Source organism: Phytophthora cinnamomi (assembly GCF_018691715.1).
Source record: "Phytophthora cinnamomi strain GKB4 chromosome Unknown Contig61, whole genome shotgun sequence".
NCBI lineage: Eukaryota > Oomycota > Peronosporomycetes > Peronosporales > Peronosporaceae > Phytophthora > Phytophthora cinnamomi.
Window position 1 is genome coordinate 380,017 of NW_027150994.1, and position 26,575 is coordinate 406,591.

Consider the following 26,575-nt stretch of genomic DNA (forward strand, 5'->3'; position numbering starts at 1 on the left):
TGACAAGAGGGAGGAGGAAGAGCAGGAGGAGTGAGGTCTGCTTGGTGGATCGGAGACTGACGTGGTGCGTGCCGGAAGATTGCAAAGCGTGGGGAGGGACGGCACGCGCGTTGAAGTGGAGACGCATAGAGGAGGAGAGATGCAGGAGGGTGACACCTCTCCCTGTGGACGAACGGAGTTAGAGACGCGGGCGGGTGGATGTCACGTGGAGCAGAGGCGCGATGTATGACAAGACAGCACGCAAGACACCTGCAAGTAGCCACGCCGAGTCCATTGAGCTCCTTCTTGCCATGCCGAACAGCGAAGCTTCATGGGGGCAACGCGCAATTTGTTAGGAGCGGTTGTCTTACAAGGCGCAGTCTTGTTGAGGCGCCCTGGGAGTAGGAGGTAGGGGGCGACTTGATGCGAATGAACTGCGGAGCCCCGGCATCACTGACAGTCGTGACTTGAGGGAGGAGAGCGTCGGACGTGACTTCGCACAGGACTGCCATTCCAATGAAGGAACCTTGCACTCAGTCAGCGTAGCCGTACTGGAACGTGGAGGAGAACACCTTTCCGGAGACGCTGTCGTGTCCTCAAACTATGATCACGTTCTTCGTCCACTCTGTCGTCGCCGCCGCCGATCGCGAGTTGAGCCGAGCAGTGAAGGATAATTTCCCGTGGACCAACAGGCTGTCGTTTAGTTTCGCCAAGCCTTGCCAGATAGATAGGCCAGAGCTCGTGCACCGGAACCGCACTGGTAAGCTCAGTCGTTCAGGAGATCGCGGTGTGTGCCGCTGAAAAGTGTTCATAAGAGTCATTAAGTTCGAGAAGCAGGATGGTCAGCAGCACGTGCTGCTGTGGGTCGTCATGAATGAGTAACTTGACCAGGACTTGGGCACAATCATGAGAGTCGCCAGTAGGGGAAGGATCGCACAATGAGAACTTCGTCGCCAGTGAACCGCGATGCACCGGCTGATAGCTTCATTACAACGTCGTCGTGAAGTAAGTCGTTACTTGAGATCCCGGTGATCGAGATGACGGCGTTCCATGCACCTGCCGGGACGAAATACCACTGATGTAGACCACAGATCATCATTGTGGTGGGTCGAACCACCGAAACGTATCGGTTAGACAGTGATATTGCTTGAACACCAGCAGTGACCAAGGGTCCCGACGTAGGGTGCGCTTTGAGCCCGAATTGCGTTCGTTGAACCCAGGCAGAATCTTTGCTTTGCAGGCCTCGATATCCATCGGACGGCGTCCCGCTGGCTTCTTCGCTCCGTTGCTCAATACTGTACAGTTTCGTTGGTTAATCGTTATTTTGGCAAAACAGATTACAAAGCTTAGTTATAAACTCGTTTTTATTGGGGTGAACTCAGAATTAAGGCTTTAGTCTGATTTGCAAAAGTCTGTTCTGTGAGGGCTAAACCTCGGATTTGCATCGTTGATACAACCGAGAATGGCGGGATGCAGCAAACCAGACATGTGTTCATGGTAAGTCGATTATATAAATCGGAGTCGCCCAACCCCGATTTATGTAAACTACAATTCTATTTTAGAGGTCTAAAATTGCTGTGCACGCCAATGACTAGACCGCAAAAACGTGAATACAGTTACCGTATAGGCGGACCACTGCTTCCTTGTAATGGCTTGTCCAGAGTTGCCAAATGGGCTTGCCAACGTGCAGTACTGTACTGTACAACTTTACATGGAAGCTTAGAGGAATGTTGTATGGATACGTCGTCTCAGTGATTCTGCTCCACATTCCTAATATTTCGCGGCTTCACTGTTGTCATAGCACTCCTGGTATTTATTTGTCGAGATGTGCCGCACATCAGGTGCGTCCACTTGGTGCATTTTGATACGTACCTCCTCCAACACCTTTAAAACGGCCTTGAAACACTGATAAATCGGTCGCTCGACATGACATGCCATGTCGTTCGAATCGGCTGCACACCGCCGTCATATCTGTCCGTGGTGACGCCGACTGCGTTGGAATCACCACGGTGTTGTCTCATCAACCCACGGTTGTGCCTTCTTCAGTGGCTTTGAGCAGAAAGAAGCCACACAGCTTCTTTGTCTAAACCGCAGGAAGCACCGTTTTCAAAGCACCGACATGTATTGTCCGTCTAAATAGGCGGCCTTAAGCTGAGCTTATAAAGCGGTTAGGGTTACATTATTCAACGCACCAAGCTCAGTTAATCAAGGCACTCATGCCACTCAATACAACATCAGTATAATACAATCTATCACTCGAAAAACCACAGACTCTATTCATTATCTGTGTGATGGTATCCCGAGCAATGCGCAATTGGGGGGGGGGGATGCACTAAGAGATACTGTCGCCCGAATGGGTTAATACCACGTGGCTACTTGCTGCTGCGTTCCCGTCGATTTGGTTTCTTTCAGCGGAGCCCAACCTTCTCGAACTTAGTAATCCAGCGCCGGACGCTGCGTTCATGACTTGCAAATAGCGTCCCCCCATTTCAGCATCCGTACCACATATGTAGACTAAGACAACCGCCCTCTATCGCAGATCGTCGGAGCAGGTCATCTTAAAGACAGTTACTCTCCGAAAGGCCAGGAAAATCACCGCAAACTGAGGCGGTCGGCTTATTCCGGAAGACTATCACCGCATCAATACCTTTTGATCGGTCCAACTAATCCCATGTTGCCTTAATCGTCTCTAGACTTCTCTTAATACGAGTCAGTTTACCTATCCCCATGGCCTGTTGGTTTGCTACTCGGAGTATAAGAGTCCGCTTTGGACAATCTGACTGAAAGGCAGCATACTGATAAACCGGGTCATTTTCTACCAGGATTCTCCCTCCCGCATCTTCAAGTTGTGTCCACAGCAAGCTTGAACCCAGAGATCACTGCAGGGCTCCTGAAAACCAGCAGCGTGACAAGAGGTGGGGATAAGAGGAAAACGTTCATGAGAAGCATACAACGTGCATGGTAAGGTCTGTAGGAGACCGAAATGGCGACTGTACGTTTGCACTGTAGGGGCAGGTCTCTGGGAGCCGGAAGATGTGAAATATACTAGTATTCCCCGTCACTCTATCTATCTTGAATCCTACCTTCCGGTTACTGGCTCCAATGATCCCCTCAACGCCACACCCTGTCGCGAATTGGCAGCGCAGTCGATAACATAGCAACAGATTATCACCAGTTTCCAAATTGCTTCGCACACGACACCACGGTTCAGTACCCACACTTCACCAGGACATCATGAACAAGTGGTTGCTCCTGCTGGTGCTCTCGCTCACGCTTGTCGTGTCGAATGACGCTATCATACCGCGGTGCCCGCAGCCGCTTCCGAGAGCAAGTTGACCAAGTTGCATGTTCAGGGCTTGGGTGAGATCGCTCCGTGGTATCAAGTCGACTGATAACGCAGCAGACGAAGAGAGGGGCGGGGCAGGGTTCATCCAAAAGCTGGAGACTGCGCTGTCCAAAACCAGCATTGGGCAAATTTTGAAGGCCAGAGAACAAGTGAAGCTTGCAGAGAGGGAGGCGCTGGTAAAAAACTTCGTCAGCAGCGGGGCCTGTTTCAAAACCTTCTATGCCAACAAGGTCACGTACAATGAAATGGACAAGGCGCTGGGTATCAGCAACCTTAAACTTCCGAACCAAAACGCTGCAGTACTTGTTCCCGAGTACGGAACGTTGTCACGCTACTCACGTTTTATCCAAAAAGAAGAGAAGCTAAAAGCTATCCTTAAGCGTCGTGGATAGGGCTTTACGTACGAGTAGGTCGGATGTAGCATTGAACGTGGCACTTTCGATCACACTAAGGGGAGAGCACGTACAGTATTGACTTTCGGCGCGCCAGCCATAGTCTATCGCCCTTGTGGTACACTCAGTAACAGGTAGCTACCGAAGATAAGCGTGGTGCAATGGTTGGGCAGCGAACCAAGCGCTAGTCACGAAGAGAGAAGAGCTGAAAAAAAAAAACATTCTGGCCGCCTATCGCGTCGTCAAGTGCTGGGTATTCAGCGACTGATATTTCGTTCGGGAACCCTACTTAAAGCTCGCCACTTGCAGAAAGGAGGACCGGTGCTTCGTTGAAAGAGTCAATAAATAGTTTTTAAAGACCCTGTACTCTTCAGCTTGAAAACCTAAGCACCAAATATTGATAGTTCAGATGGCTAGCGATTCGTAGATCATGGCTTGTTTCGGTCCTGCAACGACTTGGTCAGAGTTGTCAACTGCTCGAGGGCCTGCAACAGCATTTCAGTTATCAGTATCGTGCCAGTAACCAAAGCCATCGCTTTCTTTGTTCGCTAAAGATCGTATACCATAGCGTAACATTGTGTGACTACCAGGTAATCCGCTGTCTCAGTCGACAATGGCAAACTTTCTCCGGCCCTGTACGACGACAAGAGGTGTGTCAAATTGGAGGAAACCATCGCTGCTTTGAAGCAACTCTAACTAACGTTTGGAATAAACGCTCAATATGATCCAGTTGCCGCAGCGAAGTAGCATAGATTGCCCTTCGAGGCCCGGACACGGAGTGTTGCATAGCAGTTGAACGAGGCAGGACTGCTCTACATGTATGCGGGCTTTGGAGCAGCAGCTCAAAGCTGTCTTGCTGGTGCTCGACCCATTTATGTTGGATGTCTTGGATATCGCCGTACATCACTTTCTTGGTGTGCATATGATCGAAAGCGTGCGAGCCCCTTTCAGGTACCACTTTACTTCGTACGGAGAGCACAGCATTATCAGTAATGTTGGGTACTTGGTTTTGGCGTGGGGTAAGTGCGCTCGGTGTGTCGTAGTCAGTCTGTGGGTGGAAGAACAAAATAGCACTTCGGTAAGCGTAGACCTAGCGGCCTCTGGCCACTGACACTGACAGCGTTTACCACGGATATATCATGGGAACCGCCACGGGCCTTGACGGGAACGAGAGACGCCAAAACTTTTCGTCGCCGGCAGTCGTTCAACGTTGCCATCTATCGCAGAGCTCTCCATGTCCCAATTGAGCCCCTGGCAACTATAAATCAAAACTATTCGTGGATGGGAAGTACTTTTGCAGCATCGCATAGTGATTCCCACATAAGTCTCAAGCTTAGCCTGCCAGCCATAGAACTAGATGGATATGAGGTCTGTTCTGGTTCATTCTCATCCTCATGGACATAATTATAAGAAGTGAAACGAAATTAATGGTTATGTCGGCTGACGACTGCAGTTAGCTGTAAACAGGGTCAGAACCTAGAGACCGCGGACATAAAACACTGCCGAAATCGAGATTGATGTCAGTGTCGAGCTCGAAAAGAGAACTGTGAGGAATCCGTCGAGGTGGTTGAAATCGCCGAACGAGATCCCGTGTCTGGCATCCCACTTGCAGCACACCCAATCCACTACAATTTCACTCCAAACTGATAGGGGTCCATAGTAACCCCACATATTTACTAAGGCCGAAGTAGCTGTGGTCTCATCCAAACCCAGCTTCGGGTGATTTCGAAAGAAGTAATAGAGAGATGTTGAACAGGCTATCGCAATGTACTCGGAGCACATGTCGGCATGAGCGATCGCGGCGTGGAAACTAAGTAACTTTTGTTTCCACCCAACGAAAGAGTGGAAGCGAGCTGATGCTTGACGTCCAGTTGAGATTTTTCTTCTGAGAAGAAGTTGAATCGATTGAACCGCTGTAAGTCCTTCAGCACGCTATATCCTTTTGATAAAGTGGCAAAAACCACTTCGTTGCAGACTCGGTTTTCGGAGAGACTACTCTCGGACGCGAATGTCTCACCACATTAATGAATCGTACAATGGGCCTAACACCAGAAAACCCGTCACTGTCGCCGAGGTAGAGCGCGGCATGAAAATGCGGAGCTGTGTATTTATAGTTACAGTAGGGAATGCCGTCGCGATGTACATGTATGTAGCCTCAGGTCGAATGTGCTTCATTTCAAACACGATATGCTTTGTAACTCCGACAACTAATCCCTTGAAAATCATACTAGCGAGTCCAAATCACCATTATCGTGTACGTTGAACCCATCGTAAGGGCAAGTACCACAAAAAATGTCCATGTGCGCTTCATCAGAAGTTCAGCGATTTCGTAAATCCCCACCTCTTATCTGGATCATCCCTGCGATGAAGTTTCCTCATGGCAAAGGCGCTGAAAGTGTAGACAGATAAGCAATGCCAAGTTGCTGCAAACAATATAGTAGCAGTCAGAAATTCTGCTCTCGACTCATCCGCTGGCTGCTTGCTCGAGAAAAAGTTGCCCAGCGTGAAGATGTAGTCTACCAGACACGCCATCGCTCCCGTTGTAAGTCCATATCGTGTCACCGTTAACACATGCCAAGCGACGGCACGGCTCCAAGCTTGGCTAAGAAGACCTCGTAAAGTTCTGGAAACTGGATGGGCAACATCGAATTTCTGAAACAACCACCGCCAATTTGTTAATTAGAATGAACACTACGAAAAAAAATGAAAACTATTTTGAATCGATACCGTTCAGACTGAACACCGGCATCATATTAACGTAAATATGCCTCGCTACGTTTGATGTTGAGTTCTACCTAGAACAGTTCTATCTGGCGGGCTATGCATCTGGAACAGTGTGAAGGGTCGTCTCCGAGAGCATTATCCAAACATCGCTGCAACACCCGTGTCACCTGTTGAGTGAGGCATGGGACTGAAATCGCTGCCAATTGATCTTCTGTACTTGACGTGTGGTTTCCTCTCTGGGTTTGATGTTTTCTACCTGTCGCACACGAGCTCGTGGGGTCTTAGCGTCTTGTCCGGTAATTCTCTCTGGCAACACCGTGTCGTAGCAAATACAGAAGTCAACACGTCGCTGCCTCATGGGATCTGGAAGCAACGATACATGCAAGCTTGCTCAATCCAATTCGTCAACAGAAACTCAAACTTCAGGCGTGGCGCGAAACGTTCACAATTGGCGTATGCGATTCTGGAGTGTCCCGACTTGCCTGCGTTTTGGCATCATAGATTTCGTCTTCGATCCGAGACGCATACCAGCTTCAGCTTTGATGTGTGGTTCTGCTGTTTTCCAAGTACCGCGACACAACCTTCTGGTGGTGTCATCTACGGCGTGCAGAATAGTCGCGTATCGATTAGACATCAGGGGTGCATTTCGGAGCAGTTTGTTGTGGTTGACGCACAGAATAAGTTGTACTGCTCAGTTCTCAATGAGAAGCAAGCAGTCTGTCAATTATCACAGAATCGCTGGTATCATGTGGCGCTTACCTACGACGTAAACCGTCAGTGTCAGGACGTCTACGTTGATGGAAGGCGCGTGTGGTCGGCCATTGGTTCGCTGAATAGGAAGTGGCAACGATGCAACTATGAGCAGATTGGTACAGGTTTCTGCGAAAATATACCGACAGCGGAAGACCCCTTCATTCCCTTTCTAGAACTCGGAAGCGGATGGTACTCTTTCCACGGTATCGTTGACGAATTTCGCGTGTGGAGATCGGCTTTACCTCCGGTAGCGATAGGGAAACTCGGCCGAGCTGAACACCTCGATGGATTCGAAATTCGTGCTACGGTTAAACCCTCTCACGGCAGACGTAACTTGTGGATTAGGACGAAATCGGTCCGCTGTACCCGTCCAGCTGAAGGGAAAACCATGAGCATCTATGGAAGTGTGCTTGTTTGAATTGCTTAATATGGGGTTTGTGAAATGGGAAACTATCGATTATATCCACAAGAAGAAGAAGAGATGATCAACTAGTTAGACAGCGTCATTGTTGAGTAGTAGATTACTGACGAGGTATCTAAAGTTGGCTTCTTGATTCAGGTTACCTAAATTTGGTAGTAACTCAAAGCCTAATCGGTGAAATGTGGCGAATTTTGATATATTCCGCAGGAAAAAGGGAGCATATCGCTGCGTAGATAAGGGGGGTGATTAATGTATACAAAGTATCTGGCAGGCGTCTAGTAGAGTATTATAATACGCGTCGTTACTGCATAGTGAGGGCCAGCACTCGTGTTGTGGGGGTACCAAAGTTTAAAAGGCAGACGTTGAATCAAGCAGCGATACACTAGTAGCTAAGTATTTAAAAGTACGTGTTGAGATACAGCTGTCGATTTCACGGAAGCAACTGCGATAGCAGAGCAGAGAGCTAACGAAACAGCGGATACGGTTGCTAAGGACTAAGCTCGCTATCCCACTACTGCGTTTTCTTCGCGCCTCTTCCAGTTAATCTTTTAAAACGTGACGCCCAAACGTTCTTCACATAATACGCCCCGTATTTTGCCCAGTCCTTGCCGCCCGCTCCAAAATACTCGGAAGGTGTGATCTTCTCCTTGAACAAAGTGTGAAAATCAGCCTTGTCATTCTTCAGCAGAGTTTTTGCCAGATTCTCTCTCTTCGCACTCAGCGCTTCGTTCGCCCTCGCCCAGTCAGCAAGTTTTTTGCCTCGGTTTTTTATTGAAGCCACGAATTTTGTGGCGATGTCTTGCACGCCCCTCTCTTCATCACCCCCGCGTCATCTGCCATCTCGAGTCCTCGAAGCGATCTCTTGTCGACAGCAACGTTAATCTCGACGGCATGGGCTGCCTCGGAATCGATATCAAAACGAGCAGTAGGCGCTGCCAGAGTTTCTGAGCTCATGAGGACGGCGAACGCAATCACGAGGAGGACAGCCAACTTGTTCATCATGCACTATAGTGTGGTGATCGAGGAGAGGGGTGGTGTCGAAGAGAAGGTGTTGTGTTCGAAGAAAGTTGGAGAATGAAGATGGTCACAGGCTGCTCAGCTATCAACAAAGGAGCACTGCTTGACGCTGAGGACTGGCTACGAGACCAAACGGAGTCTCCGTTTCCGTTATAGACAACCCTTGTCCGACAAACTGTCGGGGGTTTCCTGGCCCCAACAAAGGAGTCCTGGAGTCTCCAGGCTGAGGAGACTGGCTTGACGTGGTATGAGATCTGCTGCTCAGGGCAAAAACTGATCTATCCGTGGGTAATCTGTGGACGCGTTATCCACTGAGGGGGGGGGACTTCAAGCAGATTTGTCAAGCCTAGTGCAAGTGTGTTTTATTAGGCGTGTGGTTGGCAAGAGCACTTCCTCGCTGCTGTTCCGGCATCTGAAGGGAGCGGAGGGCTGCTTCCTCGAGTCGTCGCTCTGCGGCTTGGCTTTTCGAAGAGGTACACGAAGCTGGTAGCACTGGGATGAGAATCCAGGGACCTAGCTGGTTTTGCATGAACAAGTAGTTTTATCGGAAACTGCGGGTGCCTTACAGCTCTTTGGAAGACTCGGTTACCTCAATTCCTCTCAGAAACATGACGTACATTGAAGTACCCGAGCCAGCTCGCTAGATCGAAATTCCTGAACAAATACCAAGTCTTTGTCCAGCTACGTGTTTATAAAATCGCGCAGTAGGAAACATGTCGCTGCCTCGGGGAATCTGGGGGGAGGGGGGGCTGGAGGAAGTGGATTCAACTATGAGCAGATTGGTACGGGCTTCTGCGAAAGCATACCGGTAATGGAAGAGCCTTCCTCGAACTCGGAAGGGGATGACCCGCTTTCCACGGCCTTGTCGACAAATTTCGCGTGTGGAGATTTGTTGTACCTGTAGCAGCGGCCGGGAAACTTGCTAGGCTTGACCACTCGACGGAAGAACAATTCACGCTACTGACAAACTTAAACCCCTCATGGTAGACGTAACTTGTGGATTCTGGGGCTCCTGCAGAAATAAAATGCATTGTGTGCGTAGAGTCATAAGCTGGGGGTCGTTTTGTGAATTCCATCCCCGGAAAATGCTCACCTTTGAAAAACCAACACTATGCACGTGTTGAACACTATGTACGCGGCAATGGCGGAAACACTTCATCGATTGCATCCGGATGTACATCCTTGGTTTTGCGGGCATCTAAATTTGCGTTATACATGAATTCCCGCAGGAACCTGAGACAGGTTTGGGATCCCCAGAATCGTACATCTGATCTACAGTACACTTGTGTCGTACAGTACTCCTGCTCCATCAATTTTGCGCTGCTCAGCTGAGCACGAGGTCATCTGCCCCGGGAACGAAAGATGAATCTGCATTTGTACAATCAGTAAATCGTTACGCAGGCGTTATTTCCCCGGGAAATAAAGCCCGTCTGTGTCTTGGCCGATTCTCTTCTTGGGAATTTTCCCGTCTCCGGTCCCAAAGTCCTTAACATGCCCAGCTCGATCACACTTGTCACTGTAGTTTTCGTGATTGTTGTTAGCTTTCGTGAGAACATTGGCTGATTTCCAACTACGAGTAATGAGTTTGCACTTTCGAGCCATTTGAATTCGCGTGCTGTATCAACTTGCAGACACTGCCTCCAGTACGAAGGTGCTGCACTGGCATTCACGAACGTGAATAACGTGGTAACATGCTGAGGTGTGTTGAAACAATCTTTCAACGTCGACACGCGGTGTCTTGACGTTCGACTGGGAGCTGCTAAGACAAAACGATTTTATTGATGGTTTAAGGCGAGCTTACTATCTGGAGCTGCATTATAGCTGGTGTCAACTCGGGTACCAACAAGTTGGATTGGGCTACGTTCAGCGTAACATGGGTAAATGGTCGTCCGGTCTGGTGCCGCCGGCCAACGCAGGACAAATCTTTTCACATTAAGATCGGTCTGGAAAGTTGAGGCTATTAAGTGCACGAATAACTACAGTACTATTATTGTAGATTTACTTAGTGGCTACTGCTGAAGGCAACCTCATCAAGTAGTTGTGCAGTCTCTGCCAGCATTCCAGAACTGCTTTTTCAAACGTCCATTCAGCTCGAGAACTTTTGTGCAGTTCGGCAATGCGTTCTGATGGACGTGTGCATGGAATACGCCTCACGCAAAAGACAGAACCTGCACGTCGTAACGAGAACCACGGATCCACCAGTAGTATAAGTTCCTCCTGGCACTTCGCCAACGCTTGAACTTCTCGCTCACACAGCGGTTGTCGCCAGACGCGAAACTCGTCCACCACCCCGTGGAAACCGTGCCAGCCGCAGAACGTTCGCACGCCTCTGGGTCTCGTATCGAGTTGGAAACTCGACTTCTGCCGCCAAAACGACGATACGAACCCCGTGCCGACTTGAATCTGTGAGAGTTCGTGCCACGAATGGTGCAGCATCCCTTCCATCTGACTGACGAGCTCTCCGTCGAGATAGATCTTCTGCACGCCGCCGTCATACGACAGCACAAGGTGATACCACCGACCGAAATCAACACCCGTAGACACGCAATTGGCGGGACCGTCCAGCATCGAGCAGAACAAGTTGCGGTCTCCATCCACCCCGACGAATGCGACGTGGTGGTTCGTCCACATGCAAGTGCGCATCAAAGGGGACTGGCCGCCGAACAGCACTCCACCCGTCAAGATGCCGTCACAATCCCCATCCAGCAGACTGAACCACGTGTCCACTGCGAAGGCCGATCCGCCTGTGAAGACGTCGGTGAATGACTCTCTTGTCGATGGATCTTGCACGATGACACCGCCGGATCCGTCCGTGCCGCCGCAATGACTTAGCCTCTCGTCCAGTCGAAGACCTTCGAACACAAAGGAACGCGTCCTAGCGTACGCCCTTTTCAAGCTGCAGGGCGATTGAGTATTTCTCTTGTGCTGGCCTGGTTTCAATCGTCGATCCCAGTGTGTGGAGTGCGCGAAGTGCCTCCAGCATTGGGCATTGATATGGGACAACTGGAAGAGATCCCAGCCGGTCAAGAAGCAGCTCATGACGTCCAGTGTATCGGGTGGCAACACGTCCAGCATTTGCAGCGCCATGTCTCGTGTTGTTGGCCTAGGAAGCTTGATGCGAATCCGACAATGGTGAACTCGTTCTGCCAGTCGCAGCAAGCTGCAAGGATGTGACACGCAGCATGTCCATGCAGAGGCCGCGGCATATACAACTTCAATTGGTGATGCAGACGCGTCGATCGCTCGGCAAATAATGAGAGTGCATAACACTACCAAAACCGGCGCACGCTCAATACTACAACTTGAGCGTGATGGTCAACCATCGAAATGTCAGAGATTTGTCTGCGTTCGTAGTTATACTCTCGGTTTCTCAGATTCTGTACCAGAATTTTGCTTGAAGTGTCGAGACCCGATATATATTTCTCATCATGGGCACCTAAAAGCTCGTCGATGCAAGTGATTATTGATTACTACGACTCATAAATGATTTCCGAAATCGTCGGAAGCAGAATCGTGTGAAGCGCATTTTCGATAGAGTGATCGGGTCGCTCAATAGTCAACCGCAGAACAGCAAAGCCTCTTCAGTTTCCAGTTTACGTCGTACACAACAACAACCCCATTTCGAGACCTCTCTTCTCCTCGGCAACCATAATACTGCAGTGCGGCATGGCAAGTGGTTGATTCTACTCGTGGTTTCGACTAGCGTACTCCGCAGACATGTTTCTTTTGTGAATTTTGCCACACGAACTAATTGTAAGCGCTCTTGTTTATTTATTCTGACTCGATTTTTGGAATCTTCGGGCGAAACAACACCTTATATCTAAATATCGCCATAGTTTTTTGTGATAAAAACGTTCAAACGGCCGGCTACATTCTGGTCCAATGGCTTATGACGAGTACAATACGCACCGCGATTGTTACCTGCAGTGTTTAGGCTGTATGAAGTCTGAGATGGGGGCTTGATTCGAAAGTTCGCGTGCCAACAAGGTCTCTAAAGAGGAATTTGCCAAGGCGCTTGGGGTTACTGCCGCTGATTTCAACTACCAAAATGTCGCTTTAAACTTGTTGAGGCGGATCGATACACGGACTACCTCGCCCAGCATGCTTGGGCGAGAATTGTGGCGAAAGATTAGCCGTCATGTAGCGAGAGAACACCTCGACCGTCGGACAGGCATCGTATTACAGACACTGCTCGAATAATACACGACAAGAAAAAGATAGCACTACAGTACTACTGGTACTTAGCAAGTTAAGAAGACCAATAATCGGTACCGACCATCCTTCGTTATGTGCCTAGCGAAAAGAATACCGTCGCCACGCCCATGTTTTTAACAATGTGTGGTCCACACTCAATACCCAATTTGTGCCACCCCGCCACTCTGCTCACTTCCGAATTGGCTGCCAAGAGGCCGGAAGCCGTTTGTTGGTACTTTAGGAGGCGCCACTGGCCAAAAGATGATCGGCGACTTCGAGTACCTGCAGCAGCGCGTGGCGCTGCGCGTGGACGTGCTGCGGCGCCGCGTGGCGGGCGTGGCCGAGGTGGTGCTGGCGCCTCGCGCGCCGGAGCTGCGCGTGCTGCGGCTGCACGCGCGGCAGCTGCGCGTGCGCTCGGTGCGCGTGGAGGGCGTGGCGGCGGCCTTCGAGCAACTTAACTTCCTGGGCGACGTGGTGGACGAGAACTACCGCGACCTGGCCACGTTCGACCTGTTCTACCGCGGCGCCATCGTGGCCTCCAAGGAGGGCGAGCTCATCGTGGAGATCCCGCGCGACGTGCGGTTCCAGGAGGACGAGGAGCAGGACGAGGCCGACGAGCCCTCGAGCAACTTAAGCGATCAACCTTTGTCACAAGACCAAGAGGAGGAGACGGAAGTTGGTACTATCACTGAACACAAGTTGGTACTGGACGCCTGGGACCTCGAGCGCCTGCCCAAGAGCTCCACGGGCTTCAAGCCCGTGGTCGTAAGGATCGAGTACGACATTGAAGAACCTTCAGGCGGCCTCCGCTTCGTGCTGCCGGACGAGCAGTACCAGCCCAAGCGCTCGCCGCACATGTACACGTACTGTGGGCCTTTCGGCGGCCTCTGCGACGGCGCGCGCGCCTGGATGCCGTGCCGGGACACGCTGAGGGACGCCTGCACGTTCCGCATCGAGCTCACGGTGCCCGACTGGTGTGTGGCCGTGTGCAGCGGCCAAATGGTGCAGCAGGTGCTGAACCCGGAGCCCGACGCCGACGGCACGCAGTGGCGGAGCTTCCGCTACGTGGTGAACCCCAAGACCAACTGCTCGTCCATCGGGTTTGCAGTGGGGCCCTTCAGGCTGTACGTGCCCCCGGAGATGCCCAGGATGACGCACTTCGCGCTGCCAGAGTGCTTTGAGGACCTGGTGCACTGCACGTCCAAGCTCGCGTCCGCCATGACGTACTTCGAGCGCGCGCTGGGCGCGCCTTACCCGTTCAAGACATACCAGCAGGTGTTCGTGGAGGACCTACCGGACCAGCTGCAGTACATCGCTGGAGGAGCCATTATGGACCAGAACTTGCTGCATGGGTCGAGGATTATTGACCGAGAGCTGCCCTCGCACTTGGCTCAGGTGAAGGGCCTTGTAGGCAGCTGGGTTGGCGGCGCTGTGGGGATCCAGAGCACCAAGGATGCGTGGGTGCTCATTGGAGTCATTGGACACTTGGTCAACACGTACGTGCGGTCGATCTATGGCGAAGAAGAGTACGGATACCGGATTCAGCTGGCGATGGATGCATTGACCACGATGGAGCTCACGACGGATCAGCAATCGCCGGCGTTGCTGTCGTCGGAGGTGGATGTTTACTCGGAATACGATCCGTTGTCGCTGACACTGCTCGAAGTGAAAGCACCGCTCGTTCTGCACATGATTGAGCAGCGTGTAGGGCCCAAGCACTTGAGTATTGCGATTCAGCGTGCGGTTTCTGGAGGAGGCGCCGGTGCTGTAGCGAGTAGTACAGCAACCGCTGGGGGTGACGCTGCGGCAACTGCTAATGGTGAGGGAAACACTGATGAGGCTGGAAAGAAACAAGAAGACAAAAAGCGTGATGGTGAGGACGAGGCAGCCGATGCAAGTGGTGAGAATGCTGCTTCTGGTGCCGCTGGAAAATCCACGGCTTCGACTGAGCCGCTGACGACGTTATCATTCCTAAAGACAGTGAAGACGATCGCAGGAGCCCCGGGTCAGGACCTTACGAAGTCGTTTCTTACCTCGTGGATAATTGAGCCTGGAATGCCGTTCTTTACAGTTGGTTACTGGTACAATCGTAAACAAACGCAGGCCGAAGTGGTTCTGCAGCAAGAGATTCCCCCTGGTGGAAAATTATACACAGGCCCGATCACGATTACGATTGTCGAGGATACGAGCGAGTACACGTACCAGAAACGAATTGAACACAAGCGACACAAGTTTGACTTTCCGTGTCACTCGAAGGTCCGTAAGAAACGGCGAAAGCGCCAGGGACTGGCAGACCCGGATGACTCTGTGTCGGTTGGTGGTCCAGGCATGGGTTTGAATGACACTCCTGTGTTCTGGGTAAAAATCGATACGGGCTGTGCGTGGTTACGGCATGTGGTCATGCACCAACCGGACTTCAACTGGATGGAGCAGTTACTGTCCGACAAGAAGGTTGGTTCGCGTGTGCATGCTGCCCGCGCATTGGCGCTGTTCCACCGACCACACGAAAAGCCCAACGTAATGTCATGCCGAGTCCTCACCGAGTGCATGAGTGGTCTTACTACCCACTCACGGCGGTTACGTGCTGAGGCTGCTCAATCTCTCGGTATCTGGCAATCCATTCATGCGCCGCTGACAAACGCAAACACACAGCTCCCCATTTGGAAGGCCATGCACAACCTCGTTCGAATCTTTAAAGAGCATTTCTTCGACAGGGCCACAGACATGCCACTGCCGAACTATTTCTTGCCTTCAGGTGGTAAGGTTATTCTCGAGGCCTTAGGAGCGCAGCAGGCGTCGATTTCCAGCAAACAGATTCAGGTGCAAGACTACGCTGCTGGTGAGTATGAAATCAAGAAGAGCATTCCCAAGGCGCTAGCAATGATCCGTGCCCAAAACGCCAAGTCACCACCAGAGATCGAGACTTTCTTGCTCCAGCTACTTACTGAGAACGACAACTCCAAGAACTACGTGGAGATGGACGACCAATCGCAAGTGGCTGACGACTGCTACTACATCGGCAACCTGGTGCTGTCGTTGTCTGTATTAACTGTCGACAAGTCAGCGCGCTCAGACGAAGGAGATGTTGTGCGCGAAATACTGCGTTACCTGCACTACGATCAAGTCCAGCCTAGTTACAACAAGACCATCACTGTGTGCTGTCTCGAGGCTCTCTGTAATCTGGTACTGGCCGGACGCTGCGAGGAGAAGCTCGTAAATTTCCACTCGTTTGCATCGCCAAAGCACTCCAATCTCGTGCGCAAGGCTGCGATTGAGAGCATCCTGCGCTTATATTTCGCAGAGGACCCCAACGGTCCGACTGCTGCCGATTCCACTTCGTCATCGATGGGGCTGAATTATGGCGGACACCAGAAATCCAGTCGAGGATCGACGCGAGGTAATTCTTCTCTACTATCGAATAGTTACGGCGCCACGGCTGCGATGCTATGGCTCTGCGAGCTATTGAAGGCAGAGCAATCTCCAGGAATCCGGTTGTTTGCTGTTCAGGTGTGCTTGAACTGCATGCGCGGGTTCCCGCCCGGTGTGGGGAAGGAAGTGTTGGCTACGTGGGACCACAGTTACACGCTGGGTCTGATGAACTATATCGAGATGAAGGAGCCGACGTCGTTTGTTCTTAAGAGCCCCGAGAAGGACAAGGTGTTAGGATTGTTCGATCGCCCCAACCTGAGCAAGCTTCGTGACGACAGCAGCTCGGCCAAGCGCATCGTGGAGGAATTGTGGAATCTGATGAACTCCACTGCTGCGATGGACCAGAGGCTGCGCGTGGCGCTGATTGTACTGTACAGAAAGGTGTGGGGGGAGACTACGCCCATCGCTGTTGCTCACATCGTCCAAGACAAGACAGGAAACTGGGCCGGTGGCTACGAGAGCCTCCGACTGATGATGGAAGAAAGCAAGAACCGGATGCTGATGAACGGCTCGGGGCGTGGCGGCAACACTGCGGGTCTCAACGGCCCCGATGCTGGCAATGGCCTCGGCAGAAAGACCGACGACGACAGGAAGCGAGGCTTCGCTTCGGCTGCCAGCAGCCCGGCCGACGCCGCGCTCGAGCAGTTCCGCGGCAAGAAGTTCAAGTTCAAAATGGGCGACACCACCTTTCGGTCGCACAAGCTGTAGAACGCCTACACTATTTGCACAAATACATGAACAACTTGTGTGCAGTAGTTGTTTTGTTTTGTGTTGTTCGTGACTATCAAGCTGGGCATCATCTAAATGCCAGCATACTACGCCCCCCAGCAGCACATGATTTTATCTAGCACAGAATTCGCGTTAAGAAATATGGTTACTTGGTACGGCATCTACTGCGACCCGCAGTTTCCGCCCAGTAATTCGCAATTAAATTTGAATCAACAACTTCAATTTCATTCCATACCCCTGAATACATCCCTTCCAGCTCCACCACAACAGTGGCGTAGTATGCTGGAATTTAGATGATGCCCAGCTTGATAGCCACGAACAACACAAAACAAAACAACTACTGCACACAAGTTGTTCATGTATTGTTGTGCAAATAGTGTAGGCGTTCTACAGCTTGTGCGACCGTAGCAGGAATATTGTCTTCGATTCATCTCAAGCGCTTTGGGCAGAGACACGGGCATTCAGACACGGCACTGGTAGGTTCAGGATGTAGGTGATCTTTAACGATGAAAATAAAGACGTTGTGCCGGTACCGTCGTTTTTGGGCTGAGTAGCGGAGCACTCGTTGTTGGAGTTGCACCACGAGCCGCAGATACACCAGAACCGCCTTCCCTGGGTATCTGAGATACCCTATCTCAGTGCCTGAGGATAGCGCCGATCGTGGGCTCGTACAGGCATTTGCGACCCACAACCACAGGCACGCCCGCGAAGTGAACACAGCAGTGAAGAACAGCGTGGGCTAGTTCTCCTATCATCTGAATGGAGTTCATCTAATAGTAGGTGAGCGTTATTCATCTTGGCCGGCAGGTGTGGCGTTAGCGCGGCACGAAGTCGAAGTTGGTGGATCTCCGACGTCTACAGTATGCAAGCGATAGCAGCGCGGCCAGCGCCGTGGAGGTCTGTCCCAGCACGTGCGGCCTGATGGCAGTGCCCAGCTGCTGCGCCATTTGCTCGAGAGCAACTGGGATTGACAAAGGGAGCCTAACGTGACCAATCTATACGCAGTAATATAACTCGTTCGCTGACGCCACACACGTCTCGAGTGAATTATAGTATAACTAAAATTCGCTCTTTCTATGAAAGATTTACGTTAGTTTTGTGCGGTTTGAGTTTACCGGGGCTTTGAGTATAATAAATCAGTCATTCTATAATCAAGACTGCGCACGTCGCCACGAACACATGGCCGATCAGTATAGATGCCGAGAGCGCTGAGGGCGTTGGCTGCCCTCAGGGGCTGATCGCGCATGTACACGTAGCTAATAAAAAAGGCGGATTAGGGCAATACGGTCGCATGAATTCCAACCAGTACTGCAGCACGTGCCTTCGAAAAAAACATGTGTACATATAGTACAGCGAGCTGGAGCTCGGAAGAGCTGTCAGCTCTTCTTGGGTACACCAAAAACAGGTAAGTCCAGAGCGCAGCACGACTTTGTCATAGCATGAAAAAACTATGCCTTCAGCTCAAAGGTGTTCTGCATCTGGTCATCGTATATCGTATACTAGCGTTGGCGGCTGATAAAATCGCTTATCAGCACTAAAACGGAACACAAGCCAGCACGTGGAGTTGTCAGTTCGTTTTGCAGGAAGCAGTGTTGGAAAACATTGCAAGTTGCTGCTGTTGAAGTTACAGTGAAGTGCTGCTGGAGCAGATAAGGGACGAGGCAGTTGAGGTAGTGTAGTCTAACGGTTGCATGCATGTCTAGGAGAGAGGGAGAAGGAGTTTGGCTGCGGCCATTCCCCAACTTACCGCCAAGAACAAGTTGTATTTGTGTGTGTGAGCTTTGTGGTGACATATTCCAACAGGGTTATGAGCCCAAGGAATTTGGAATTGGCATCGCTGAGAAGTCTCTGAGCACGCACTATGATGTCGAGAACGGCAAGTACAACCAGTGGAAAGCCGAAGGCCGGCTTGGAGGTGAACGCCAAGGGAGTTCCTGTGAACTGGAACGGGGAACATTGGGATTTCTACAAGGCGTTGATGATGAGCCTCTTCGAGGAGGATGACCTGGAGAATATCGCAACTGGGAAGGCGAAGCCCCCAGACCCATCGGCATCTGAGTCTGATAAGAACGAGTGGAAACAAAATCAGGCAACGATTAAACGCTTAATCCTCGGTTCAGTTTCGCTGGCGTTGGCTCAGCGAGTGATGCGGAAAGCATCTGGCACTGAGATGTGGAAGACACTCGAGGAGATTTTTGAGGCGCCGAAGAACCAGACTTTGTTTGTACATCAGCAGAGGCAATTGGTACATCAATTAAGGAACACCAGGGCGAAGCGAGAAGATGACATGAATTTGCACCTGGGCAAGATGTACGACATCCGTGATCGCCTCGCGACGATGAAATATGCGGTGCATGATCTGGATATGGTGGACGCAATTTTGAAGAGCTTACCTAGACACGTTAAGTACCAGCGCTTAACAGAAATGATTACTTTGACTCCTGGTTCCGCGTATTCAGTGGACGACGTGCGTGATTTGATTCTGGTGGCAGCGTCGCAGTTGAAGGAAGAGAGCTACGAGAATTCAGGTGGTCGCGTGGAGAACGGTGGCAACCGTGCTGGCGGAGGCGATGCAAAAGCTGGGAAAGCTGGAAAGCAAAAGAACAAACCCAAGCATCAGCAACAACACCAACAGCAGTCGGAGTCGTCAGAAAACCACCTGAAGTGCTTCCAATGTAAGCAAAAGGGTCACATTAAGAAGTACTGTCCAGAATTGAATGGAAAAAAGGAGACAAATGGTGCTGAAGTATCGAAATCAGTTTCTCATCGTGACAAAGTCTCAGAGGAAGATTCTCGCCAGTCGCAACGTGCAGGAAATGCAGACAGCATGCGGTGCAAGGCGCAGAAAGAACATAGTGATCCTGGAGAAGAGAAATTCTTGGATGCAGTGAGCGAGCCTAAACAGGTGGTAGAGGTGGCGGAATACAATCCCCGTCACTGGGTCTATGACACCGGTGCTAGTACGCACATTGTGGGATCCAAGCAATATTTTGTAGCGTACCACGAGTTTGAAAAAGCTGTTGAAGATATACAAGGGTTTGCAAAAGGTGGTCATTCACCAGCACTTGGAGTTGGAGTTATTGCGCTCGCGACTGATGTGGGTGATGGTGCTCTGACAACAATCTTCTTGGAAGAAGCGCTGTTTGTGCCGGACGCAAACTGGAATTTGTATTCTGTGGGCTTGGCGATGAAGCAAGGATTCGTTGAGCGGAAGAACAGCAAAACGGGTGAATGCAAAGTGTATCGGAATGGTGAGTTAGTACTGCGAAGCCTACCTGCTCCGAACAATGTGTGGGATTTTGAGGCACACAATGCATGGATTGAAGACCCGCCAAGACAATTGGTGGAGTATGGCGAGATGGCAAACTTCACGAACGCTGATGGCGTGGCGAATATTCGCACGTGGCATGCAAGACTCGGTCACACGTGTGCCCAGCACCTGAAGCAGATGGTGGACGAAGAGCTTGTCCGTGGAATGCTTCTAAAAGGGCGCGAGCTTACGACGTGCGGGACTTGTGAACTGACTAAGCAGAAGCGAAAGAAGCGTAGCAAGCGATTTGAACGTGGTTTTGAGGAGCCAAATGAAACGATTTTCATGGACTTGATGGATCCTGGAAAGAACAACCGCACTGCCTACACACAGGCACTGGTGATAGCTGATGGCTATTCGCGGTGGATGACCGTATATGTATTGACCGACAAAACTGAGGCATCGGGCTACTTTCAGCAGTACGTGATGTGGGCTGAACAGCAGATTGGAAAACCTGTGAAACATGTAGTATCTGATACTGGTGGTGAATTCTTGAACACACCAACAAAGGAATGGTGTGCGGAACAAGGCATCAGTTTGGTTCCGGTGGCACCAGGAGGTTCTTCGGTGAACTATGCAGAGCGTGCAATCCAGACATTGTGGAATACAAAGAAAGCGATGTTGAGTCACTCAGGACTTCCGCAGAGCTTCTGGCCGGACGCACTGAGGAATTCAGCCTACGTCCGAAACCGCGTTCTCTGCAATGGAACGAAGCGAACACCTTTCGAGCTGTTCGTTGGCAAGAAGCCGGATCTCCATCGCATTCGGACATTCGGATCGCTAGTGTATGCACACATCCCGAAGCACCTGCGAAAGAAAATGGCAAATACGAGTGAAGCTGGTTTTCTCCTTGGTTATTTGGAAGATTGCATGGGGTGCAAGGTGTACTTCCCGCAGTATCGTATATCGCGTGTTGTGTACACAGTGAGAGTCCACGAGGATGTCCTGTATCGTGATCGACACTCGATCCCCAAGTCGGTCGATCATGGATGGCCAGATGATCAACAAGGCGATGTTGAAGGAGGGGATAGCGAGATGACGAGAGTGATAACGACCAGGAGAGCTCGGTGGAAGCAGATTTGGAAACTGTGTCGTCTAATGAAAATGAAAATTGACTCTTCCACTTCGAGCAAGGATAGCGAGGAGGAATCCGATGCAAATGAAGATGAGGAAGGTGTTGCTGAGAGCGACGAGGACGCTAGACGTGAGCCACCGTTGATGCACCCACGAGTGTTCCTGCGTCCAATGGTAGATGAAAATGCAGATGAACACGCCAATGAACACGTAGTCGACGACGGAGGTGAAGAAGAGATTGAAAGTAGCAAATCTGGTGAAGATGTTCAGGACGCCGAAAGTGTGGAGGATGCAGTTAGTGGAGAAAAAGATGATTCAGTCAATGAGTCTGAACATGGCGATGTTTCTGCTGTCAGTTAGGATGCTGCATCCGAAGCTATTGATGAAACGGAATCGGTAACATCACAAGATGAGCAGACTCATGAGGAAAATGATAATGAAGATGTGCTGCGTGATTATGAAGATGTTGTTAATGAGGGAGATTTACCAGGTGTTGAACAAGAGAGAGCAGATGAATATCCGCAGGACATTGACGTTGAGACGTACGGTCTGGAGGACGATGACGTCGAAACCACGATGATTGAGAAACGCAACAGGGTAGATCGCATTAGGTCGTTTAGCGAGCAGCCAAAGTATCGTGAGAAACGTGGTCGTGACTCGATTGCTGGACGTAGGGAGGACAAGCGGCAGCGGTACGAACCTCGTGAGCGCAAGAGACCGAAATATCTGGAGGACTACGTCATGAACTCGACCCTGCATCCGGAACCGATGGGTCAACGAAGTTGGAAGGCGAGTGAGGTGAAGATCCCCAAGACGGTTCGACAGGCGATGCGATCACCGCAGTGCAATGAATGGGTGGCCGCGATGGAGACGCAAATGCAAGCGCTAATTGACAAAGGCGTGTTGACACCTATTGATGAACTACCTGATGGTGCAAACTTACTGGAAACTAAGTGGGTGTTCGATCCAAAGGTGGATGAAGATGGATACATCGTGCGCTTTCGTGCACGTATTGTAGCAAAGGGATCCAAACAAAAGCCTGGCTTGGATTTCAAGGACACATTCTCACCCGTGGCGCGACTGTCGAGCTTCCGATTGCTAGTGGCTCTAGTGAGAGAACTAGGATGGAAGATCTGGCAAGGAGACGTGAACAACGCATACTTGAACGCAAAGCTGAAGATAAAGCAATACATAGGCGGAATTGAAGGCTTCGGCAACCAAATGTACCGAGTGGATCAAGCGTTGTATGGTCTAAGACAGTCAGGCAGGGAGTGGAATGAAGAGTTAGATGGCTGGATGAAGAAGTATGGCTTCACGCCGTGTGAAACGGAGCCGTGCCTGTACTTCTACGCCAAAGGAGATGTTATGGCATTCGTTTTAATTTACGTTGATGATGTAATCATTACGACAAATTCAGTAGCGTTCAAGTCTGAGTTCTTTGCCGCATTGGATAAGGACTATGGCTTCAAAGACTTGGGACTGCTAACGAACTACTTGGGCATTCGAGTTCGTCAGAAGAAAACGGAAACTGTGCTAGACCAGGAACAGTACGCTCGAGAAATCCTGGAACGGTTTGACCTGGTGGTGGGACAGTCGAACAAGAGCGGCATACCTATGGAGACTACCACGAAATTAAGAAAGTGTGAACACGCAGACGAAGGAAACTGCACCCATACCCCCGGCAAAGTGCCGTACCGTGAGGCAGTGGGAAGTTTGATGTATTTGGTAACTGGGACTCGTCCAGATCTGATGTTTGCGGTGTGTCAGCTTAGTCGCTTTGTAGACCACCCTACTGAGCAGCATATTGGTGCGCTAATGCGTGTGATGCGTTATCTACTTGGCACTGTCGGAAAAGGGATCGCATACCAGGACCGCGAGAATTGCGAAATCGGGGTGCACTTACAAGGGCATTCCGATAGTGATTGGGCTAATGATATGGATACACGAAAGAGTACCACTGGGTACGTCTTCACGCTTATGGGTGGAGCAATTTCATGGGCGTCGAGACGCCAGACGATTGTGGCTCAATCGACTGCAGAGGCCGAGTACATTGCGGCATGTGAAGCAGCAATGGAAGGCAAGATTTTGATGAACATTTTGGATGAAATGCTACCCGAAATGAAGCGTAAGATTACTTTAGGTGTGGACAACCAATCATCCTATGTAATGGCGACTAACCCCACGTTTGGACGCCGAACGCGCCATATCGAGTTGAAATGGCACTACGTGCGGGAGCAAGTACGGAAGAAGGAGCTATACATGTTGAAGGTGCGATCTGAGGACAACCCCGCGGACTTGTTTACGAAGCCACTGGCGAAAGCCAGGTTCGAGAGTTTGTCTACCAAGATTGGCATGTGCACCCGGAATGTGCAAAGCTAGCTGTGTTTGATTTGCCAGCCGCGTAGATCCAAGCTACACCGTCAAGGCAAAGGGAGGACTGTTGGAAAACATTGCAAGTTGCTGCTGTTGAAGTTACAGTGAAGTGCTGCTGGAGCAGATAAGGGACGAGGCAGTTGAGGTAGTGTAGTCTAACGGTTGCATGCATGTCTAGGAGAGAGGGAGAAGGAGTTTGGCTGCGGCCATTCCCCAACTTACCGCCAAGAACAAGTTGTATTTGTGTGTGTGAGCTTTGTGGTGACATATTCCAACAAGCAGAGCGCATTCTCGGGCAGCGGGCGATGCGTTATTCCTCTGCTGATGCGTCTGAGGTTTGCGTAGTCCGCGAACATCGGATTATAAGCATTTCCTAAAAGCAAGCAATCAAGAACACTTCCGGTGTATAAAATAACTAGCCTGACAGAATTTGTTACAACTCATGTAAGACCTCGTATGAGTTGTTATATAAGATAACAACTAGTCGTAAGTCGTTAGCAAATTTCGATCCCATACACAACCCTGTTTAAAACACGTCCTGTTAGATGCTATGATTCGCTACAAGTGTAATATTTGAGGACAGAACACAGTACGGTATAATAATTACCGTACGCTTGCATGAATTCCAACCAGTACGGAACAGCAACACAAAAACATGTGTACTATAATCCCCTACAACTAACAGAGTATCCTGTCAGTCTGTCTGCTGTGTGTCGGTTCTCTGTCTTGGGGCCTTAGCCTGCCGTAGAGCATCGTCGGGGGAGCGCCCTTCCCGCCTGGCGACAGTGTATTAGTAGCCTACCCTATGGCATCCCACCATCCTTTTGACTGGCTAATCTATGCCCGATATTACAAAAATAGCCTTGCGTTATATTTATTCGTGCTGTGATAGGCTGAAATTGCCTCCCCGGTAAAATTTCCGTTTTTGAATTCGAATTCGGGCGCGGCGGAGCGACGCAGCGCGCGGACGTCGGGCGCCGCTGCGAGCCCCACAGGACGCGAGCGCCGCACAGCGACGACGGTGCGCTGCGTGTGCGACATAGCAACCTGTTCATGCGCCCTAAAGTGAATAGAGGACGACCTTCTCGGCGTGAGCTAAATACATAATATATTATTACTTCATTGTGATTGGTCGAAATCCTCTCTGTTACAATATATTGCTATTCGGGGTGCCACACACATTTCGCGATACAGCGCGCGAAATACAAGACGTGCGCTGGACAGGGCTGAACCCAGACCTTCAAACGCGACTTGCAGGAACTTTAAGCACGCAGGACCTTCAAGCACGTTGGACCTTCAAGCACCGAGCGCGATCGCGTAGTAGTGGAGCGAGCTGGAACAGCGAGCGTAACGGGTTGGGACGAACGGTATATCCAGTAGTGAAGCGAGCTGGAACAGCGAGCGTAACGGGTTGGGACAAACGGTATGTTCAGTAGTGAAGCGAGCTGGCACAGCGAGCGGAACGGGTTGCGATGCACTGTAGGCCAAATAGGGGAGCGAGCTGGCACAGCGAGCGTAACGGGGTAGGACGAACGGTAGGTCAAGAAGTGGAGCGAGCTGGCACAGCGAGCGTAACGGGGTAGGACGAACGGTAGGTCAAGAAGTGGAGCGAGCTGGCACAGCGAGCGTAACGGGTCACGATGAATGGTCCTTCAAGCGTGATCTGCAGGACCTTCAAGCAAGCCGGAACTTCAAGAACGCTGGACCTACAAGCCCCCACGACCTTCAAGCACCGAACGCGATGGCGTAGTAGTGGAGCGAGCTGGAACAGCGAGCGTAACGGGTTGGGACAAACGGTATATTCAGTAGTGGAGCGAGCTGGCACAGCGAGCGTAACGGGTTGCGACCAACAGGAAGTCAAGTAGTGGAGCGAGCTGGCACAGCGAGCGAAACGGGTTGAGACGAACGGTATGATCAGTAGTAGAGCGAGCTGGCACAGCGAGCGGAACGGGTTGCAACGAACGGTATGGCAAGTAGTGGAGCGTGCTGGCACAGCGAGCGTAACGAACTGTACACCCGCCGGAGCGTAGCGGAGGGGGCTATAACAAATAGTGAAGCGAGCTGGAACAGCGAGCGCAACGGGTTGCGACCAACAGGAAGCCCAGTAGTGGAGCGAGCTGGCACAGCGAGCGTAACGGGTTGAGACGAACAGTAGGCCAAGTAGTGACGAGAGCTGGAACAGCGAGCGGAACGGGTTGAGACGAACGGTATGTTCAGTAGTAGAGCGAGCTGGCTTAGCGAGCGGAACGGGTTACAACGAACGGTATGCCAAGTAGCGGAACGGGTTGCGCCGAACTGTAGACCCGCCGGAGCGTTGCGGAGGGTGCTATGACAAATAGTGGAGCGAGCTGGAACAGCGAGCGTAACCGCCTGCGACTAACCACACACACACCGCCGCGAAGCGGCGGCGATCGGCTAGTCTACTACAACTAACAGAGTCTTCGGTGTGTCTGTCTCCTGTTCGTCGTATCCCGCCCTTGCGGCATCAGCCTGCCGTAGCGCATCGCCCTACGGCCCTGCATTAGCGCATTAGTAACCTGCCCTATGGCATCTCACCATCTTCCGGACTGCCTTATCTTTGCTCGAAATTACAACGCATAGCCATGCGTTATTTTTATTCGTCCTGTGATTGGCCGATTTTGCCTCAGCTTTCACATTTCCTTTTTTGAATTCCGCGCGCGGCGGAGCGAGGAAGCGCTCGGACGTCGGGCGCCGCTGCGAGCCCCACAGGACGCGAGCGCCGCACAGCGACGACGGTGCGCTGCGTGCGCGACATAGCAACCTGTACATGCGCCCTAAAGTCAATAGTGGCCGACCTTCTGGGCCTGAGCGTT

General features: G+C 51.1%; 3 protein-coding genes across 4 annotated transcripts; 2 read left to right on the plus strand and 1 right to left on the minus strand.

The window, feature by feature from the left end:
- Positions 1-6,281: 6,281 nt before the first annotated feature.
- On the minus strand, positions 6,282-11,719 carry IUM83_17575 (ATP-binding Cassette (ABC) Superfamily; the record flags this gene model as incomplete). The annotated part of the gene is made up of 2 exons (XM_067942533.1): positions 6,282-6,369; positions 11,019-11,719. 2 exons carry the CDS (start codon positions 11,717-11,719, stop codon positions 6,282-6,284), a joined length of 789 nt encoding a protein of 262 aa, XP_067787374.1.
- A 1,368-nt stretch (positions 11,720-13,087) lies between these two features.
- Positions 13,088-16,963, plus strand: IUM83_17576 (transcription initiation factor tfiid subunit; the record flags this gene model as incomplete). Of its 2 annotated transcripts, XM_067942534.1 has the most annotated exons (2): positions 13,088-15,885; positions 15,951-15,960. In XM_067942534.1, 2 exons carry the CDS (start codon positions 13,088-13,090, stop codon positions 15,958-15,960), a joined length of 2,808 nt encoding a protein of 935 aa, XP_067787327.1. The 2 variants fall into 2 exon arrangements, with proteins under 2 accessions (XP_067787327.1, XP_067787328.1); XM_067942535.1 differs by having other exon boundaries at positions 13,088-16,963.
- Positions 16,964-18,845: 1,882 nt separating this feature from the next.
- IUM83_17577 (Integrase catalytic core protein) lies at positions 18,846-23,747 on the plus strand (the record flags this gene model as incomplete). Its single annotated transcript, XM_067942536.1, has 2 exons — positions 18,846-21,662; positions 21,729-23,747. The coding sequence occupies 2 exons, from the start codon at positions 18,846-18,848 to the stop codon at positions 23,745-23,747; spliced, it is 4,836 nt and encodes a 1,611-aa protein (XP_067787399.1).
- Positions 23,748-26,575: the final 2,828 nt, after the last annotated feature.